Source organism: Pseudochaenichthys georgianus, chromosome 6, assembly GCF_902827115.2.
Source record: "Pseudochaenichthys georgianus chromosome 6, fPseGeo1.2, whole genome shotgun sequence".
NCBI classification, from domain to species: Eukaryota; Metazoa; Chordata; class Actinopteri; order Perciformes; family Channichthyidae; genus Pseudochaenichthys; species Pseudochaenichthys georgianus.
In genome coordinates, this window is record NC_047508.1 from 39,467,786 (window position 1) to 39,491,108 (window position 23,323).

The following is a 23,323-nucleotide window of genomic DNA, read 5'->3' on the forward strand; positions in this document are numbered from 1 at the left end:
AAGCAGGGGACACATGTTGATGTGTAGAAGAGACATGAAGAAGACGGGGGACACATGTTTGATGAAGAATGAGACATGAAGAAGAGGAGGGGACACATGGTGATGAAGAAGAGAAGCATGAAGAAGAGGGGACACATGTTGTTGATGTAGAAGAGACATGAAGAAGAAGAGGGGACACATGTTGATGTAGAGGAGACATGCAGAAGAGGGGGACACATAGTTGTATGTAGAAGAGAACATGGAGAAGACGGGGGACACATGTTTGCTGTAGGAAGAGGACATGAAGAAGAGGGGACACATGTTGATGTAGATGGAGACATGCAGAAGAGGGGACACATGTTGATGTTAGAAGAGACATGAAGAAGAGGGGACACATTGTTGATGTAGAAGAGACATGAGAAGAGGGGACACATGTTGATGTAGAAGAGGGGACACATGTTGATGTAGAAGAGACATGAAGAAGAGGGGACACATGTTGACTGTAGAGGAGACATGCAGAAGAGGGGACACATGTTGATGTAGAAGAGACATGACGAAGGAGGGGACACATGTGATGTAGAAGAGACATGAAGAAGGGGGGACACCTGTTGATGTAGAAGAGACATGGAGAAGAGGGGACACATGTTGATGTAGAAGAGACATGGAGAAGAGGGGACACATGTTTGATGTGAGGAAGACATGCAGAAGAGGGGACCACATGTTTGATGTAGAAGAGACATGAAGAAGAGGGGACACATGTTGATGTAGAGAGACATGAAGAAGAGGGACACATGTTGAGTAGAAGACGACATTGGAGAAGAGGGGACACATGTTGATGTAGAAGAGGACATGGAGAAGAGGATTTGCATAATAGGTGACCTTTAAGTTGAATTTACTATTAACGCTGGCAGAATGCCTAAGTGCTTTATGCTAACCACCACATTTAGCCTTACTTAATAACAACCAAACATCTGATCTGTATGGGGCCACCTTGTTTTCCCGCTAACAGTTTCAGAATTAGACCTGTCTTCCTGTATCTGCAGCACTTCCCCCGCTCAGTCTTGTTGAATGTTTTCACTCTGCCTGGAAAGGGACTTGGCGTGTGACTCGATAGCTAGCTAACAGCTGCCTGCCATTCCCGTGTTAGCCCCTGCTTGCTGGTTTCAGATCCCCACACCTGGCTGTTCGCAGAGCGGAAACATTTGGGTTTGGATTTCCGGGAGCTGTGGTTGGCTGCTAACTGGCCTTTTTAGCTTTTGCTGGAGCCACCGTATGGATCCACAGCTGATTAGGCCGCGGTCCAGGAGTATTCCTGTCCGTCTGTTTTTACTGCCTGATCGCCAGTCAGTCTGTGGTCAAACATCAGCAGACAGTGAAACGTGAACTAATCAAGTTTCAACTACAGGCTTTAGATAGGCTGCGTGGTTTCAATGCAGGACAATTTACATGTGTAGTACTACAAAATTAGCATTGAAAGGATTCTAAATATTTCCTTTCCTCCCACCATGACCGGTGACAGGTTACATGAAGTTGTTATTATTAGCTACATATTGACCTGCCATATTTATTCTTAATTAATTGCCCCAGCTTTAGCCTATTCTTAAATATGGCACAGTTGTTAAACATACTATCAAATGAAAACGGCACGTCTTCCGTCAAGGGCTGTATTCAAGTACTCCTTTGATGCTCTCGTTTCCTGATTGGAAAGTAGTTTTGGTGTGAAACATGAGCTTTGTGGAAAACAACATGGATGCTACAAAGATGTACACAAAACAAGTTGATAGCTGTTTCCGAGTTATTGTTATGACTTTAGGGGACGTTCACTTTGTTTTCGGGAACTTTTAATGCCACGTGTATACAGTCAAAAGCATTAGCAATTACTGGAAGTTTGTTTTTCCTCTGAAGGTTTGTCAACTTTACTGCGAGTGTCATTCCCAATCATGCTCTATAGTGCAAAAGCTGCAGGTGGTTGGAACACTAATAAATTGTGTGTGTGTGTGGTGTCTTTGTGTGACTATTTGTGTGTGTGTGTGTGTGTGTGTGGTGCGCGCGCGTGCGTGTGCGTGTGCATGTGAAGTTAAAGTCACAACTGTGATTGTGTTGGGAAGCTAGCCTCTGGGAAACGATTCACTTCTCCACCGGGCTTCATGACTGTAGCTCTCTCTCCACTACTGTGCCGCCTCCTCCTCCTCTTCATCATCACCTTTCAGTCACCTGTCTTCTATCACCTTTTCAAGTCAAGTTGTCTTGTGGGTCATCTTGCAGCAAACCTCCTCTCTTGGTCCACCTACCTCCTAAATGCGTAGCCTGCGGGTCTTTAGATGCATATCAGTCTATTGCTGATAATACACATTTGTTCTTAGGACAAGAGTTGCAAGCTTCTCTTCCTCCTCCCTTCCAGCCTCCGGCCTCTTTCTCAGCCGTTTTGTACAAGTTAGAAGAACAGGTTTACCTTGAACACATTTGCCTTATTATGTAACCTTCAAAGATAGCCTGTTTTGTACATAGGTGTGCTTTGCTACTAAACATATCACTCTATTTGGAATATCTGCTGTTGCTGTTTTCTTTTTTTAAAGGAATGTTCTGGGGTCAAACTAACAAGCTTTACAATAATCTTTCCTGTTCCTTTTTGGTGTGAAAAGCAGTAGCATTTGTATGTGTCAATCCTTCATATTTTGAATGCCTTGTTTCTATTTTGGATTTAATGAAACGCAGCCACAGTTGGTCTCTCCCACAGATCTGGGATCCGCCCCTGACCAGTGAGGTCACGTCTTCCTGTGTGACTTTCAGCGGCTGTCAGTAACCTCTCGCACTCATACATGTCACGGGTGGCCATCCTGACACGTAACAGCTGATTGTAATGCACACGACTAAGGTGGTGACAGTGGATACGCCGATTCAGAGGAATACTTTGTATCTGTGCTATGATTACTAAATACAGAGCGTTTCTGCAGGACAATTTTGGTCGCAGCGATTGGTCCCCTGAAAGCATGCTCCTATTATTGGATCATTGACCACAATTATACTTAAAGGTCCCATGTCATGCTTTTCCAATTATTACCCCCGTCCCCTTGTAGCTTGTTCTGCTTGTAAGCGGTCTGCAGAGTCACAAGCCCTCAAAGTACACCCTGTAGCGAGTAAAACTCTAACACAGTGTATGCTGCTCCAGAACGCCTCGTTGGACATTTCTCTTTTTCTTCCTGGGTACAGTGACGGTGCCCATACCCAAATGACCAATCCGTGGAGCTCCTCACACACACAACACACCACACACACACACACACACACAACACACACACACGCACACACACACACACACACACACACACACACTCACTCTTTCAGCGGCAAAACTGTGACGCGTTTGGGGGTGCAGGTGCTAGTGGGAGCCTCACAGATGGGGGTGCTGCAGCCCCCTCAGTACCCCCACCTTCCCCGCGTCCATTCGCGATGTCTCGCTGTCTCGCCAACACGGCACCCAGACCCCACGCAGCATTCTCATCTGTTTGTTCTTACTGGTGTCCTTTCTGGTTGCTAACGCCATTGTAACATTGTAGACTCATATTTATTTTTTCAAGACCTATGTCTCTCTCATGATCAGTTATAGGAATACTTAGGGTGTTCTCAATGTCGGGGAAGGCTGCTCCAGAGCTTACTATTTCAAGGATACTACGTCATCGAGTGCCGCCAAAGGACTGTTCCGATGTCCAGGACTCTTGGAATTCTACCGAGGCCGGCGTACTTCGTTGTGGGAAATGTCGAGGCTGCACACGGTCTTAAAATCCCCACAATGCTTTGCGCACGCGACCAATTTCCAATCTTTGGCGGAAATCGCGCTCCATTTAAGGCGGGGCCTCGCATATGACGCCTGTTCCACCATACTTCGTTTTCCGTGGCTAGGAAGGATTCTTGCCTCGCTTCATGAAGCAACTGACTCGGAGGTACATGTGCTACCAAGCAAGCCTCCTCGACATTGAGAAACACCCTTAGTAAAGAGAAGACATCAACTCTAAGCAGCCTCCAATCAAGACTAAGTACACAGCCCCCCTGACAGAGCAGTTTGACCCTGATCCTCTGTGTATTAATGAGTGGGAAAAGATCAACCCCGAGATCAAACAAACTGCAATACAAATCAATAACAAGCAAAACACCACATTTGAAAGAGACTTTGCAAATGTGGAAAAAGTTGCATGTCTTCAGGTTTTGTGCATTGACTTGAATTGAAATATGATCTACAGCAGGGATGGGCAACTTTGATGGTGGTGGGGGCCACATCATTGATGTACTGGCCACCAGGGGGCCGCAGATTCAATTGGAACACACACACAAATTCCATGTGTTGTATGTAATTATTAACACATATACTAAGTCTGACATCTTCATTGACATTTTACAATCAAAGGGAACATACTCTAATAAGCTCACTAAACAAATATCAGTTCACAGAAATGTTATTTCATTTTTACAAGTGGCATGTTTGTATTGAACAGGTTATTAAACAGTGGAATAAAACTATTTTAAACTATTGGAAAGCACGGAAAATGTGTGTGTATTGAGATTAACCATTAAGATGACATAAACATGAAGTCATGAACACTAACCCAGACAATAGTTGTCTAACTTGAACCTAAAACACTTGTAGCCAGTCTCTGCATTCCCCTTATTCCACAATAATGGGAATGTCAACACAGACACCTGTCAGCCCGCACTCTGCTGTTCCTCAGCGCCGCTTCCCCTCCCTCCCGCTGAAATTATGAATGAAAAGCGTAGTAATCATAGATAACACGGCAGGGTCCGGGACAGTTTGTTTTCATCTGATTTCAAATAAACAAAGTCTTGGTTTTAAGAATATTAAACTTGTTTTGCCAAATTCAGATGATAAATACAACTTTTAAGCTTGTAAAGGCATAATTACAAGAGGCAACTTAACGTCACAGCAGGAATAACAACAGCCGGTGTTTCTTGTGAGGGTTTCCCCGGGAAACAAACACAATACTGCGTCACAGATTATTTTGCGGTATTTGAAATCATGTACGCAGCTCGCGACGTAACTAGGAGTCTAGTGGACGGTATCAGAACTACAAGTAAAACAAATGAAAAATATATTTACATTTTTTTTTTTTTTTTTTTATTAATTACGTTGTTTATAAATTAATCTGAGGGCCGCAAAAAGAGGAGGTGGGGGCCGCATGCGGCCCGCGGGCCGCCATTTGCCCATCCCTGATCTACAGCAACTGAGCGATGGCTAGTCTACGCAGAGGACATCCTTCCATGTGGTCTAGTACACATTCGCCTACCCTACACGATGCTAAAAAAAGTTGGCCATATCCCATATGCAGCACAGAGCACCATTTTAAAAATAATTGTGATCAGGGGAACACCTATTGATGTGATCTGAGCAATCAGATCTCAATCCAAATGCAACCTCAGTGCTACTCGAGTGCATTCACCTCTACTTAAAGCTGTCCATTTGAGATTGGATCATAACAATTGCATACGGATGCCAAGTACTCAGCGGATTAGGAACATGTATGCTTTTCCTGAATAAAAATTGTAGCAAAACGTTTTATTTTCTATTATCTTCATTACATGTAAGATAAGATAAGATAAGATGAACCTTTATTAATCCCCGAGAGGAAATTCAGTTGTACAAAGCAGCAACAGGGTAAGCGTGAAAAAAAAACAGTACAGCAAAGATTCACACAGATCAATAAAATCTAAAATAAATAATAAATAACATAAAATCAAGGAAATAATGATAATAATAATAAAAGACTATGAAAATAGGAGATAAATAAAAATAAGAGTAAAATAACTGTCAGCATATATACATATATCATCTAAGTTATAAAGTGCGGAATAAGTTAAAGGGACAAGTTAACATGGGTTGTGGAAATGGTGTATATTTACGACCAGTGATTTAATTTGATTTCTTTTTCATATTTAACCCCTTGTTGTGCAGCCTGATGGCTACAGGCACAAAGGACTGTCCGAGGCGCTTGGTGCGTTGTGTGACACTTGAAAACATCATTGAGTATGCATGCGGTTGTTCAGCGAAAACAGACCCTCTGTTCCGGGATGGGAATCCTTCCCAGTCTCCCAGTCTATAAATAACCGAGTTGTCCCTATGGCGTCTTCCTGACTCAGCCTCAGAGGGAGAGCAGGGAAACCAGGCCAACCCAGGGAATGACGAGCTTATTGCTTTACACTAACCTCTGATGCTGTCTTGTGTATTTTCAAACTGAACTAAAGCGAACTCTCTTTATAGAAACTACGACAGCGAGTGATGTTAGGCAAATACTGCATATTGAAATGAGCATATAGTTGTGAAATATGGTGACTGTATTTCTCTTGTTTTTAATGAAATGTTTTGGTAATTTAGTTTTTTAGCAAGCCAACTAATACTGACCAAGTTAGCATTTGTTAGATTGTGGTAAAAGCCATGGACAGGCAAATGATACTGCTGTCTCTATGACTTTGTATAATGTTGCCTTTCGGTACCAAAAAAAGAGTTTCTTCAGTTATTTTTATGATGCTTTTGTTAACAAGTTGTCAGAGGTGCCATAAAAACACAAACATTATATATTCAGTTAATTATACAACCTAATGCATAAGCGTCCCACTTATAGGTAGGCTTCTAAGATCAGAATCGTGTGAATCTGTGGTTGCTTGGGTTAGGGTTAGGGGCTAGGGTTAGGGTCACGACAAAAACGTGACTGTTCATATATCGATGAAGACAAATGTTGCACTTTCTATTTGTTTTTTCAAAGTATTAATTTCCTCCAACTCGTCCTGAAACACGAGGGGCTGCACCAAGAGCTGGCAGCCATGAAAGCAGTGCAGCATGTGGGCAACACATTAGAAAAAGTCAGAGATTCATGACCGATCGTTTTTTTCAACAGACTTGTTCGCGGACACTAAAGAGATTTGTTCAAAAATATTAGTTTGATGATTTTTGCAAATCAGTCGCCTTCATGAGCTATATTGCACCACTGAATCAGTGAACACTTTAGTGGCCCTACATCTCAAAAGATCTGGTACTAAATGATCCAAACTGTTTTTAATTGTCTTTTCATGTTGCTCCAACTTTTTATATATCAATTAAAACCATTGCACAATATTTGTCCTGCATGATTTTAAGTAGATCAGGCAGGATGTATTTGAGCAGCGTACCTGAGATGTTATGTGACTTCCCAACTTTGGTTCCCCTCCTCTCGCTGTCCCCTGACATTTGGGTTTCCATGGTAACAGGGGCGTCCCATTGAGGGCGATCTGTTGTCCGGGAATGTTGCCTGTGGCGTGTTCCTCACCTCCTGACTCTCTCCCTCTTTCTCTCTTTCATTTTTTACACTTTCTTCCACACACTTTGTTGAAGACATTATTTTGAACATTTTTGTCAATAAAATATATGATTTTCAGGGTTATTTCTGTTGCAAACCAGCAAAACTCACTTTTCACAAACTAAAACTCAATAGGTGACTTGAGTTATTCTATATTCAAGCAATTGATACTGAACATATTGCAAAATGCAAAATGCTTTATGTTGCAGAAAAGTTGTTTAGTGTGTTCTCTATCCTACATTCCATCTTTGAACATTAATGAAAATAGATGTATCTAATAAATATACTCAGATCCAGATCCCTTACCTGTGAAATATACATTGTAAAAAAACTCACCCATAAGGAAAGTTTCAAACACAGGAAAGGTCAGAATATAATTATTACACGTTATTTACTAAATGTTAGACGGTGGCGATGAAATCCAATACAGGCCATGTGTTGGTTAAATTAATATAACTTGTTATACTAGATATCTTCCGAAGACCATGCCACTACTTAGTTTTGTGCAAATCTATCCAGTAGAGATGATGAGATATTTCACAGGATAAGGAACACACACACACACACACACACACACACACACACACACACACACGCACACACACACACACACACACACACACACACACACACACACACACACACCTCTTAGACTCTAATGAAGTTAAACATAGTGAAAGTCGAACCTGCTTGTTAATTACAATGTCACTTTATATGATTCCTCTTCTGGCGGATGCTCTTGTTTCCAACCATGTTTCATAACCAGGACGGTAGTATTTTATATATATATATATATATATATATATATATATATTATGTCACTGACAGTGGCTCATAATTAAGTGCGGATCTCATAGTTGCAAGCACTTTTAAAAGTCCTAAACTTTTGTGTACTTTTTTTTTAAAATATCAGTAATTAAATTAATAATGCACCTTATACACCTTTTATAACTATTGCATGTTCATAAGAGATCCAGTAAAAACGATGCCGGTATATCACTGCTCACAAATAAGCTTTAAAAATAGAAGTGGCCTGTTTGGATTGGTTGGTCGCACACTTGTTGTTCTTTGTGAAACTAAACCACATGCAATTTATGTAATAAATCCAATGGAAGATATGATCCAAATAAGCTTTCCATATCGCATAGCCCTGCAAACGTTTATTAATGTTTTTTGTTTTGATGTCCTTGTGAACAACACATGCAGCCTTGGCCAACAGTTTGAGGAAAACACAACGTCCCCAAGGGCACACACAGTTCATGCTCAAAACACTTCTCACTCCCAACACGCAAGTAACGAAACACTTAGGATAAATCAAGGGTGATGAAATAATATGAAAAATCAAGCAGCCACACACACACACACCAACACACACACACACACACACACACACACACACACACACACACACACACACACACACACACACACCTATGGTTAAACAAGAATGACATGTGATGTCACTTGACTAAACAGCTGTTGGCTTGATCACGAGTGACCTTATATCTACTCAAAATAGAGCAAGGTATTTGCAAGTTAACTTCCGCGACTTACCGTGTGTGTGTGTGCGTGTAAGACAAGACACAGGGTGACCTGATCCCGTCTCACCATCTTGAGGTGGCATCCAGGAATGTATGACGGAATCTGAAATAGACCGTGCGGTCACTCCTGAAAGCTCAAATGTGGCAAAGAAAAGATCGTGAAGTCAGCCATTGAAATGCAATAAAGTTGTCACTGCAGTGAGACTTATCGTACGTTGCCACTGTTGACGATACTACAAGTTAATTTGAGTAACTGCGAATGTAATGTTAGTAACTTTGCCTGTAATATTACTGACTGTGGAGGACACTGGGGTTTGCCCTCCTGAGTTTCTGGTGTTTGTGTACATGTTGCCTTGCCAACTGTGACACTAACTGCAATTATGGATTATGATATGATCTGTAGGTGTGTGTGTCACTTACTTATACATCCCCCTGCTATCATGTATGTGCATTTCATACGTTTCTTTTATAAGATACATAACGAAACCATAAAGTCTATTACTGTTATTAACAGCTGAAACACAGATAATGATATCCTACTTGAACTTATAATTGTAATTATTATATTTTCTATATTGAATCTGTTTTCAGAGCTAACTTTTGCTTGTGTGTGTCAAAGACGACGTTCACACTACAGGTTTGTTTTAGGATACATAAAGTATATTGGAGTATTTAGACCATAAAAAGCCCTGCGTGTTGGCAGGGGCGTGATGTTCCAGGAAATGGAGACGATGAAGAAATAGTTCCATGAATTAGAAGTAATGATGAAAGGTTTATAAAGCCATCAGACAGCATTTTACTGCTCTGGAGAGTTCAGTTGTGCTATATCGTTTGACATCAATACAGACAGTGTCGCTTTCAACATCCTGAATCGATACCTGTAGGTGGAATTAAGAAAGCAGCTCAATAATTACACAGAGAGATCACACTAAATATCACGTTAGTAAAGACAAATGTAATGTTTACGATCTCTTTCATTGAACCCTGGTCCAAATAGTACAAATATTAGTTTTAGTTATTCGTCCAGCCTTGTTTGCATTGCACCAACAATTTATTATCCTTTTACCAACTAAGTGCGTCAGTCTATGACAGGGGTGTCAAACTCAATTTCATCGCGGGCCACATTTGCATTATGGTTGCACTCAAAGGGCCGGTTGTAACTTTTAAGACTATATAAATATACAAATATATAAATATATTATATAAAATAATGTATTACAGGATTGCCTTTGAATTGGATTATTATCGGATAGGGTAATAACTTAGTAATGAACTACGTCTGAAAGCAGAAGTCCAGGGCAAATAATTGCAAGTCTCTTCAGTGCACATGGCACAAAACGAGATGCATTGTGGGACATGTAGTTTATGGGCAACGTTCTTCTGTAAATCTTCATGTAACCATATAATAAACGTATTATTTTCTTTGCAAGCTCTTGCGGGGCCACAGAAAATGAAGTCGCGGGCCGGATTTGGCCCCCGGGCCTTGAGTTTGACACCCCTGGTCTATGACTTCACTGTATGTGACGAGATGAGATGTCTGCTGAGAAAATGATCACTGAACTTCGTGATTTTTAGCCTTTGAAGACCATTTACATGCACACAAACCTATATAACAGGAAAGGGACACAAAGCGTAATAGGCCCTCTTTAAGCGTTCAAATGACTTCATATTACTAATTACTTAGTCCTGAGTGTTGGATGGCTCAGGAAGTGATCAATGCTTCAGAAGAGAATATAGAAAATGTCATCACATTGATGTCACTCACCGCCCTGACGTGGCCAGAGAGGACACTGATACATTTAGTCGTTACGGTTAAGAAGACGTGACATGTTGACTTATGGGACTCTGGGGCTTAATGATGAGTCTCCAGTTTGTGTTTCCTTGTCCGCTGTGACATCCTGTGTCCATGACATTACAGGACATTCGTCTCATCTGCAAACATTTCAAAATACATTTTCACACATTTCTATCAGCAAGGCAACTTTATTTATATGGCACCTTTCAACACAAGGCATTTCAAAGTGATTTACAAAATGAATGTACATGTATTCTGTATGTGTTTTAGAGAAAGATCGTTTAGAGATAGTTACCTCAAACATATGTCAAATGTTTTGACTACAGCCTGTCAGGAACACAAACTGATGAACCCAAATGCACGACCCAGAGACAAGGTCTTGAATGTAAAAAAATGTAATTTTAATTTCACAGATCAGGTAATCCCTCTTAACAGAGTAGGTACTGGAAATAACAAAAGGCGAAAAACTAGGCATAACAAAAAGAGAACTTAAGAAAAACTTAAGCCTAGAAAATTAACAAAAGAAACAAAACCTGACATGAGTGAAAGCGATCCTTTCTGAGCTGAGGCTTGGCACGACCATTCGGAGACAACTGACACAGGACAGGGGAGAGACAGGACTATTGCAACGCGAGGTGAGTGGGGACAGGTGGAAACAATCAGGGGCGGGCAGACATCAGTGACACACAAGGGGAGGAAGAAACAGGGCCTGAAATGAAAGACAAGAGGTAAGTACAAAATAAAACAGGAAATGAGAGACAAAATACATGAACATACTAACAAATTTGACGAGACACAACACAGCCCTTAAAATGTTGCTTTAAAAGTAAATATGGCTATTTCGAAGATACTTTACGTATACATGTTACTTATTGTTACGGGACGAATATTACAACATAACTTCTGTTTTCAAGCTTCTCGAGAACACAAAGAAAAAGGGTTGTTCACTTTTATAATCCCCAAAACGGTTGCCTCTCCCTCCATGGCATTGCATGTTAACTTATCTTTGGTTACTGTGACAACAGTTTCACAGACATTAGGACGTTAGTGTGAGGACGTATTATACCCTATTCTCTTAAAGGTGGGGTAGGTCATTCACTTCAGTTGTGCCGCTAAAGACATCCAGATGTAGTTTGTCCGGGCTTTCCTCAGCGTGCTTCGGTTTCTTCCTACAAAGCCATCCGACGCAGGTGGACTTGTCTACTCTTTATTCAACCTTCAGTTTATATCAATCAATGTTTGCGAATACTCCGCACATACCTAAGCGATGAGTTGGTTGTATCAACACAGAGACTGTAATTACCGCCTGACGCTGTCTATCTCTTCTACAATCATGTTTACATCATGAACACTGCAGCGTTTCCCTCCTGGCTCACGTTAGGGGGATTTAAAGGTCCCCTATTGTACTGTTTTTCATCAATATATATACGTCTCAGACATATTCAAAACATGTCTCTGAACACCAAACAAATCATCGCAGAATTACCCATAATCCCCTCTGTTGCAGCCCTGTTCCCAAAGTGCTGATTCTCTGTCTGTTACTTTAGATGAAATAAGGAGCCCCTCCCCACGCCCCTCTGAGAGACATTTGGTTACAAAGAACACATGTTGATGTAGAGGAGACATGAAGAAGAGGGGACACATGTTGATGTAGAAGAGACATGAAGAAGAGGGGACACATGTTGATGCAGAAGAGACATGAAGAAGAGGGGACACATGTTGATGTAGAAGAGACATGAAGAAGAGGGGACACATGTTGATGTAGAAGAGACATGAAGAAGAGGGGACACATGTTGATGTAGAAGAGACATGAAGAAGAGGGGACACATGTTGATGTAGAAGAGACATGAAGAAGAGGGGACACATGTTGATGTAGAAGAGACATGAAGAAGAGGGGACACATGTTGATGTAGAAGAGACATGGAGAAGAGGGGACACATGTTGATGTAGAAGAGACATGAAGAAGAGGGGACACATGTTGATGCAGAAGAGACATGAAGAAGAGGGGACACATGTTGATGTAGAAGAGACATGAAGAAGAGGGGACACATGTTGATGTAGAAGAGACATGAAGAAGAGGGGACACATGTTGATGTAGAAGAGACATGAAGAAGAGGGGACACATGTTGATGTAGAAGAGACATGAAGAAGAGGGGACACATGTTGATGTAGAAGAGACATGGAGAAGAGGGGACACATGTTGATGTAGAAGAGACATGGAGAAGAGGGGACACATGTTGATGTAGAAGAGACATGAAGAAGAGTGGACACATGTTGATGTAGAAGAGACATGAAGAAGAGGGGACACATGTTGATGTAGAAGAGACATGAAGAAGAGGGGACACATGTTGATGTAGAAGAGACATGAAGAAGAGGGGACACATGTTGATGTAGAAGAGACATGAAGAAGAGGGGACACATGTTGATGTAGAAGAGACATGAAGAAGAGGGGACACATGTTGATGTAGAAGAGACATGGAGAAGAGGGGACACATGTTGATGTAGAAGAGACATGGAGAAGAGGGGACACATGTTGATGTAGAAGAGACATGGAGAAGAGGGGACACATGTTGATGTAGAAGAGACATGAAGAAGAGTGGACACATGTTGATGTAGAAGAGACATGAAGAAGAGGGGACACATGTTGATGTAGAAGAGACATGAAGAAGAGGGGACACATGTTGATGTAGAAGAGACATGGAGAAGAGGGGACACATGTTGATGTAGAAGAGACATGGAGAAGAGGGGACACATGTTGATGTAGAAGAGACATGAAGAAGAGTGGACACATGTTGATGTAGAAGAGACATGAAGAAGAGGGGACACATGTTGATGCAGAAGAGACATGCAGAAGAGGGGACACATGTTGATGTAGAAGAGACATGAAGAAGAGGGGACACATGTTGATGTAGAAGAGACATGAAGAAGAGGGGACACATGTTGATGTAGAAGAGACATGAAGAAGAGGGGGACACATGTTGATGTAGAAGAGACATGAAGAAGAGGGGACACATGTTGATGTAGAAGAGACATGAAGAAGAGGGGACACATGTTGATGTAGAAGAGACATGAAGAAGAGGGGACACATGTTGATGTAGAAGAGACATGACGAAGAGGGGACACATGTTGATGTAGAAGAGACATGGAGAAGAGGGGACACATGTTGATGTAGAAGAGACATGAAGAAGAGGGGACACATGTTGATGTAGAAGAGACATGAAGAAGAGGGGACACATGTTGATGTAGAAGAGACATGAAGAAGAGGGGACACATGTTGATGTAGAAGAGACATGAAGAAGAGGGGACACATGTTGATGTAGAAGAGACATGGAGAAGAGGGGACACATGTGATGTAGAAGAGACATGGAGAAGAGGGGACACATGTTGATGTAGAAGAGACATGAAGAAGAGGGGACACATGTTGATGTAGAAAAGATAGGAAAAAGTGGATTTTGCATAATAGGTGAACTTTAAGGTGAAAGGCTTTTAAACCATATCATTAATTTGACTGTTTTTTCTGTAGTATATCCACTTAGTCCTGACTTTGGGAGCCATACAACTTTTTCCTTGACTAACAATTTAAGCATTCACATTATCATGTTCGTCATTTCAATTGTCTATTTTGCAAACATACAGTCTATGGTTGCAATGTCTTCACTCAGTCATGGTGTGTTGAACTTTACAGACACCGATACCCATTTGGATTGTGTTATATTGGGTTATAATAACATTTAATTTGATTTGAAAATATAAAATATCCAGCTCGAGCATGTCAGTAATTGTGAGGAAAGAAAATCAGTAAATTCATCCAAACAATGGATGTTTAGCACTCCATAGATTTTGCAACTGCGTCCTAGTATTTTTTCCTATAACCTTTTGAGGCTCCTTAATTGACACTTTAATGAATTAACCTTAGTGTGGCGGGTTCGTTAGTTACTTAAGCTTCAGCAAACATTCCCTGAATCTGGCAATAGATACGTCCTCCAATATAATGCAGTGCAACAGAAAAGCTCTACGCCCTGCCGATATAACATTGCATCCCACCTCTGTAACTCCTTCAGCTTTTAAGCCGTTATACATCTAGCAGAGATGTACCCCTACAGATTTACACGTGTCATGTTATTTGAGTGTTTCCACCTTGACTTTTCTCCGTGCTCTAATTCTGAATCTGTCTCACTGCTTTTCACGTCTCCATTTCTGTCTCCGCCGTCTTCCCCTCCTTCTGTGTCCAAACCTCTGTCATCCCTACAAGCTCATCAACGCTTCCTCACCCAGGCATTCACACACATATTCTCTCCTCGTGTGTTTATTTTGGTGGAGTGACTCTGACTGGTTTACTGCTCTGAAGGCCGGAGCAGTGACAGAGAGGGAGGGAGGGGGGGGAGTGGGAGGGAGCAGGGAGAGAGAGACAGTGAGTGGGTTGTGAGCCGCTATAAAAGAGAGAGCTGGAGCTGTCGGTGGCATTCACCTCAGCAGACTGAGATTCACACACGAGAGAAGAGACACCAGCGGAGGAATCACTCCGAAGAGCACTTCAAGACTTGTAATCTTCAGTGACTTGGAGCTTTAAGGAGTTCTGTTTGATGTTGATTTTGCACAAACTCTTGCTTTGTGATTGCTCCTGAGCAACACTTGAAATAGGAAATAGCAAGGACGGACAATTTTTAAGAGCTGCACCACTTTTTTTGCAACTAATTGCACATCAATTTTGGGCTTCTTCTCCACCAATGGCTGCGGTGCGTCAGATGGTCATGCAGGCCTCAGGCTTCCACGTCCTGCCGGCCCACCTTATGGCCTCGGCCATGGAGGAATTCCCCCAGCAGCTGCCGGTCCCCAAGTGCCCAGCGAGGGGCAAGAGCCGCTCCCGGAGGCCCCGTGAGGCGCGCTTCAAAACACAACCTGTCACCTTTGCTGAGATCGCAGAGGTGGAGGAGGAGGGGTCCTCGCCCCTGGAGGAGGAGAGGGCGCGCCGCTCCTTCCTGCAGTCGCTAGAGAACCTGAGGCGGAGCACCCAGACCCTCCACTGCCCCCCGTCCGCCCCTCACAGCTGCACCCCCCCTCCCACACACGCCAGCCTGGACTCCAGTGACTCCGACTCCCCCCACTGAGAGGTGGTGGTCCCTGTTCCTCCCTTTCCCCTTGACGCCGCTTCAAAGGAGGCCAACTGAACTGAACCAACCTGGCTGCTACTGCTGCCTGCATTTATTATATACTAACATATCAAACATACAGTATGCACATCTGTAAAGCCTGTGCCCACAGACTGGTTCAACTGCTGTATAGATATGATGAGTGAGAAAGTAGCAGGTGACGCGTGTCCAACACACTCTTCAAATGTATTCCCTTTTCTACTGTAGACGTCTACGAGGAAAACTTGAATGATAAAAGCTGGTCGAGATTCTTTTCCAGTTTAAAGATGTAGAGGTATTTTTGTTTCAATCCAGATTTTTCTACTTGACGGTCACCATAGAGAGTTCAGTTAGACTGTGACTTTCCACACTGTAAATACTTTGACTAAGCAATTGTAAGCAATGGGAAGCAGCAGAGAACCACGACAAAGCTTTGCAAGAGTTCCAGCTTCTCCACGCTGAATGAAATCTGCTCTCCACAGAGCAAACACAAAGCCTTTCGAAATGTCTTTATTTATTCTCTTATTCTGTTCATAACCAAGTGGAGTTTGTAGATGTGATATTTGACTGCTCTTTCTGACTTCTAAAGTCTGCTCGACTTTCAAAGAAAATTCATAACCTTTATACTTTATTTTTATTTACTTTATACATATATGTTACAATGTTTGTTATATGTACTTTAATAAATATTTTCAAGTATTTGAGTCATTCTCTGTTTCCATTTCTTTTGCCAATTGCTAAAACCAAATCCCATCAGTTGCCAATGAGTTATCTTATTTAGACTTTTTGTATATTAAGTAAACTTACACTGTAGTACAACCTGATTTAAGCTCAGTCAACTATAGTAAAACAGATGTATGCACATTTCAACAAGGACATCCAAGTGCTTTCCAAACAACATTCAATCAGAGTGCAAAAAGAAACACTTTCTAAAAGCACATTTTAACACACAAAATACGTTAAAAAGCCCAAGAAAATACTTTTTAAAAACAACACGTTAAAATGAGAAAAAATACAGATCCTAAAGGGTTTTACAGCAGCTGGTTGTGCACGGGTACATGGGAGTTTTTCCAATCGTAAGGTCAGCGGTTTGACCCCCAAATCCCTGCAGCCAATAGGGAGCCAGAGTGGATGATAAAGCAGCAGTTAAATACCATGTGAGAGCAGAGGTGTAAAGTAACTAAGTAGATTCACTCAAGTACTGTTCTTAAGTACAGTTTTGGGTATTTTGAGTATTTTCCTTTTCTGCTACTTTGTACTCTACTCCACTACTTTATTTTATAACTTTAGTTACTTTACAGATCTGGATTAATGATGTGAAATATAATCACGTGTTAAATCAGACCTTTAGTTCACCTGGAGTAAATCCACAAGCTACCCTGCAGTATACAAAGTCATTCAAACTAGCTGCACTTTACTAGCTTTAATAACACTAATGCATCAATAATTATAATCAAAACATCTCCTATATATTATCTGCAGAATGACTACTTTTACTTTTGTTGGTAATTATGATGAATTTTGATGTAATTATGTTTCTACTTTTACCTGAGTAACATTTTGATTGCAGGACTTTTACTTGTCACAGAGTATTCCTACTCTCTGGTACTTCTACTTTTACTTAAGTACAATAGGACTACTTCCCCCACCTCTGTGTAAGAGAGACATTGTCAGGATTAAGCACAGGAAGTGAGGAGACAGTCGGCGGTGATGTGTAGCCTTTAGTGGCTCTCCATCTTGAGTGTTATTGTTAAGATAAGCTGAAGTATGTCCCCATGAACACTCAATATTTATGCTGCGTCTACTGCATGCTAGCTTGAGCTGGTGACGTACTTTCAGTAATGTCACGGTGTCATGAGTGGAATCCAGCCACAAACACCAGCGTCCTGCTGAGAGGAGAGCCCTCTGCACACCTCCCTCTTGCCAGCTACAGGCCTTCTCCTCCTAATGCACTCGGAGACAAGTGATGCCTGATGACTTCTCGGAGAGCAAAGTGAGCGGCTTCTTGCAGACGGTGGCTGCAATCGGGGTTTAGTTGAGATTCTGTTTGGGTTGCATTAGGCTTGACTAAGAATAGACTCTGATTAAGTCAATCTGGGAGAGACGTTATCTCCAGACGTATTAGGGTTTAAGTGTTGGACTGTGATGCTTGTGTCGTGAGGAGAATCCCACAAACTGGAGGGATCATGAAGTGCAGACACAGGTTTGACTTATTCCCAGCAAATCCCTCAAAAAGGATTTAACAACGTAAACTTTCTGGACTTCCTTACACCCTGTCCGTGGCACTTAGACTCGGGCCCATTGGTTTCCAACAAGGGACGGTCTGTAAGTCCTCAAAAACAAGAAATAAATATGTTGTCTCATCTTTTTAATAGGAAGGGTCATCTCTTCAAACCAGTACGGCAAGTTTTTTGTTTTTGAGTATCAGTCAAAAGGGAGTCTGCATTTGACAATGGGCCCCGGGACACACACATGCTAATGTCCTGCCTACAGTACATAGTAGCAAGACACAAATACTTTTTAGTTGTTAAGCATCTTATTGTGGTCATGTTGTCGTTTGTATGTGTCTCTTTGTCATTATGAGTGTCTTTGTAGCTGATTTGATCTCATTTTAGTCTTTTAGTATTTTTTATTCTTTGGGTCATTTTGAGTATCTCCCTGGTTGGTACGAGTCTGTAAGGAATGCAGAAGAATATTAAATATAAGGATATGTAGGATGAGGATATCTGGGCCAAAAGGGTGACAATACAAAAATACAAAATATTGTCAGCAATTATTTCAACGGTCATGCATAAAAGAGGCAAGTAAAGCAAAACATCATGATAACCCCTGACGTGCTGCTGCATCTGACACACTTCTATAAACAACAGCTACTTCCTGTCTCCCAACCAATGAAGAGGATGGATAAACACCAGCTGGTGGCACATAGCTCTCCTCACCTCTCCTCTCATCTCTCACACAAAACACCACACGTTAGTCATTGTTTGTCTTTTGCCTGTAAAGCTGTCATACTCAGAGTAACCACTTCCACTGCAGACTTACTGCCTGTTTTCACGTGTGGCGACGCAACTCTGGAAGCATTTGCGTCACTGTATTTCTGCTAAAGGAGTGTTGGGCAGTTTGGAGATAGACAGAGAGGAGAGAAAACATGTTTGTCATCTTTTGGGGTGACAGATTGATCCGCTTCATGCGTCCCACTTCCCGCCTTCTTTCTCCAGCAACCTAGTTTTTGGGCAGAGTGTGTTAAAGCATCACTGTAATGAACTACATGTGTGAGGATATTTCCCTCCTAATTTACTTTCACGTCTGATTCGGAAAACATGACAGATGCTTAGTGTCCTAAGGCATGAAGTATACATTATGCTTGATTATATACCCAATTTTTTCAAAATGAAAATTGAGGAGTGTCACTGACTGACTGTGGACTTTTGCCTCAAAATGAAAGCCTGTTGCAAGGACAATAAGGCTTTTCACCTTTTTTTCTTAAAGGTGGGGTAGGTAAGTTTCAGAAACCGGCTCGAGATACACTTTTTGTTATATTCCATGGAATGCTCTTAACATCCCGATAGCAATGAATATCTGAAGTGCTTTGACAAAAAATCCATAAAAAAATGTCATCTGTAGAAGCCGTAATACTGTATCCGGCCCGGCCCGGCTAAACGGATTGGTTGGCCTACCTGCCTGTCAGCCTTCCATCGGGGCACAAACTTATCTCGTGCCCTCATTGGTCATGTGTGCGTTCGTGTGTGTTGGAGGAGAGGCTCTATAAAGAAGATTTTCTCCGGTTGTGTATTTTCAAATTCTAGCGATCTCGAGCCGGTTTCTCAAACTTACCTACCCCACCTTTAAGCTTTGGAACTGAATTGCACAATGGTTTATTAACCAATCAGTTAAAGAACAAAATCTGCAGGAAATCAGCATAGAGGAGGTCATGTTACTCTGTGACGTGCATGGTGTGTTGGCTTAGCCAGAGCTAACAACCTGACAGATGGCATGAGTGCATAAAAGGGCAATCGTGTGTTAAAAATAACATGGAACAAACTGTACGAGCCGTCAAAGCATCAGGATAAAAAATACGTAATACGTAAAATAATATGGCAATACGTAATCTTGTTAAAGTGCCTATGTTTTTTCCTTCATTGCAGGTGGGATGCCAAGAGGTTTGAAAGGCAACATCACTGCTTTAAGTGCACTTTAAGTGTAATGGCAGTGTTAGCCGGAGTCTGAGCAGACAGGAGGAGACAGAGCCGAGCGCAAACATCTTCTTCTGTTCAACAGCTGTAAATTACCTAAATATATATATAGGAAGTGCTCTGTCATGGTCTGCAAGAATGAACAGATATTTGGATATTTCATGCTTAAAGTTTGTGAAATGAAAAGCATTTACTTTTTAATGGTTTGATGTGCCATTGTTTTATTCTTTAAATTAAAGCACCTTCATGCTTCCGTTGGAAACTAGGACAATAAACGTCATTTGTTGCTGATTTCTGCTTTAAATCGCTTTCTTTTTGTTTGTTTTGTATTTATATTTGTGTTCACTGCTTAAAGGAATCACCCACCAAACATGAGTTGTGTGTGATCAGTAAACAAAAGAGACACCAAAACATGTTTTAATATTGACACATACAACAGATCATACAGGGACATAATCGGAAATACCCGACTTTGTTTAAGATTAAAACAGTATGTGTTTCTAATTGTTTTTATGATGAGTCACAGACTGCTCTGATAAGCTGGACTTTAAGATAGAGACATCTGATGCAATAAGAAAGGTCCTCGCGAGGGCAGTACAAAACATGTATAGCCTACTTTGCTTGCTTTTATGTGAAATGGATATTCTGTTTTTGCAACTCAAATTAAAATTGACAATGATATCTAGTTTGCCCCCACTCCCATTATTTTGGTTTCTGGATAATAAAATCTAGCTATTATATTGTCTTTGTATTCTCTGTCTCCATCAACATATGTTTCTTTTTATGTTATTTGACATCGAATTAAGTGCACCAGGTTTTTACAATTTGGGAATCACTAAATAAGAGTCACGTCATTAGAAAATGTCTTAAGAACAAGTAGAAAAATGTCCCCAAAACAAACCAGTTCTCTGCCTTGTTTGTATTACAAACACGAGCCGGGAGACCAGGCTGTTGGGTCAGATCAGAAAAATGTTTTCAAGATGGCACTCAATGAAGAATGTTCCTCTTCTGTGACGTATAGAAGACTGTATTTACATCTTTGGCACGGCTATTCTAGTAAATACGCACTCATATGCAGGTCAGTATGATACCGAATGTGGCATATTTGCTTTGGAAAGAGTCCTCTCTGCCCAACTGAGAGCATCTGCTGAGTGATTCCATCAGGAGAACATGATGGCAGGAAGCCTGTTTGTTCTTTGGTGTGTGTGTACTGTTTCTGTCCCCAGAATTCACAATAACACATTTACCCTAATTACAATTTGATAAATCTGTTGACATTTATAGCATTGGATATATCATGAAACGTTGCCTGGTTGTTTCAATTAAGGTATGCAATTCACTTCAAGCTGAATCGTTTTAACCTTCTTAAGAATAACACGAAAAATTAACGACTGAGGGAAAACATAATGAAGAAGGGAAAGTCAAGAGACAACTTTGCTGCAACTAATTAAAACAAAAGTATGCTCTATATTAATTGCTGGCCATTTTAGGACATGTCAGACTTGGCTTGTCAGGCGCAGCTTTACATTGTCAGACTTTTTAAAGTATACTTTTTTATTTGAACTTCTATGTCTCTGTTGTCATGTAGCAATGTAAAAGATTCCCATTTATTTCCAAGTGTTTAAATGTTCTGACAACTCACATGGCCACTATTACTGAGGTACTGGTCATTTTGAGTAAATACTTATCTACTTTAGAGATTTATGTTAAAGTATTGGACTTCGGCAAGGTCATCAGGTATCATGCTCTGGGGAGCAGGAAGGGCACTACATTTTATGACAAAACATCTCAAAGTTGCAAAAGACATCAATTTGGAACTCGCAGACACTGTTCAATTAACAACCGTGAAAAGATTAAACAAACACCTATTTGTGGTGGAAATGTCTTTAAATGTCTGTTTTACTTCCCATTCACTGTGGACAATTTCTCATAACAGTTATGTTACGCACTTTGACAAGGATTATTTGTGCGTGAGTTTGTGTATGTATTAATATTAATGCACATACTGTTTGTGCATTCATATCCTATTCGCAGCATTCTCCTCAAGCATCCCTGACCTACATCCTGGTATCATGACTGAGGGGGTGTCTGGTGTGGAAGGACCTATGGGAAGGACACAGAAAGCAGAGTCAGGAACATCAGCTTCTATCTTTCACTCTATTTTCAAAGCTTTTCTCAGCTCTTCATCTCCCCCTGGTGCTGTAAAAGAGGTGGATATGGATGCAAAACAGAAGGTGACCCACATACCTCCTCTGCCGGTGTTCTATTTCCTAAAATCGTTATTTTTCTAGTTTGCCCTGAAGATGATACACTTATACTGTCCATGTGTTTGGACAAAATGACCAAAAATACAGTCAGTGTAGGCCTATAGCTTACTTTCACATGATTTTTCAAGGATTTTGGATCATGGTTTATTATGATGCATACATTGTCATTATACATTCTGAAAGGTTAATGCATAATGTAATTTATAATAATGTGTGCTTTGTGTAATTAAAGTGGTAAACTAATTACAGATTGAGGACACAATTCAATGTGATTTTTCTGGTTAAACTCAGAGCATCATAATTTGCTTAAAACATGAGAAAACATTGAAAACCCAGACCTCCAGATCAAAGCCAAACACTGAGTGAGAGTTTTTCCATTTTAGGCAGTGAGACAGAGGGGCTGAGGATGCCAAATAATTTGTATCACTGCTTTACTTGGCAACTCGAGCATGTGATTATTCATATTTAAACCAACATTATACAAAAAGTCCAAAGAGTCCTTTACCCCATTTTATTTTGTCTCTTTCCTATTAATATCCCGGGGCAGGAAGAATTGTTGAGGTCTTTATTCTTTCTTACATTGTACTGCAAACTGCTGCAAAACAAATTCCCTTGGCATAAATAAAATGATTGTGTTATTTTATTGACCTCTGACATAGTAGCCTATGTCTCAGCCTAATATTAGTCTACCTTGATTTGTCCATTCTTATTATAGCTGGTAAGCTTTGTCAAATCTATAGTGTCATTTTGGAAAATGTCTTTGCCCCTCTCTTTGCTGTTATGGTGTCTGGATCTATTTCATGCAGGAGGCTACATGCTCTGAATACAGCAGTATTACACAATGCTGTACAGATTACGTTAACTTTATAGATATAGTTCACTTTCTAACTCAGAGAAGGGCAGAAGTCTTTATTTGATCTTAAAGTTACATGTCACATCTTGAAAAAACGGCTACATAACGATTTTCCAACGAGTACAGCTTTTAAAATTTAAATGCAAGTTGTTGTGGCGTCAGTTCATTTGCCATACAGTCTAAAATTTGATTGACGGTGCCGTCCCCCAATAAAAAGGTTAACAGG

The 23,323-nt window shown here is 41.0% G+C and overlaps 1 protein-coding gene across 1 annotated transcript; it reads left to right on the forward strand.

Moving 5' to 3' along the window:
- Nucleotides 1-15,108: 15,108 nt before the first annotated feature.
- Nucleotides 15,109-16,486, forward strand: c6h11orf96 (chromosome 6 C11orf96 homolog). The gene has a single exon (XM_034085247.2). It carries the CDS (start codon nucleotides 15,383-15,385, stop codon nucleotides 15,761-15,763), a length of 381 nt encoding a protein of 126 aa, XP_033941138.1. The 5' UTR covers nucleotides 15,109-15,382; the 3' UTR covers nucleotides 15,764-16,486.
- Nucleotides 16,487-23,323: the final 6,837 nt, after the last annotated feature.

Bases quoted from the DNA above. Each gene is read 5' to 3' on its own strand.
- c6h11orf96 (XM_034085247.2), top strand. From the start codon at position 15,383: ATGGCTGCGGTGCGTCAGATGGTCATGCAGGCCTCAGGCTTCCACGTC.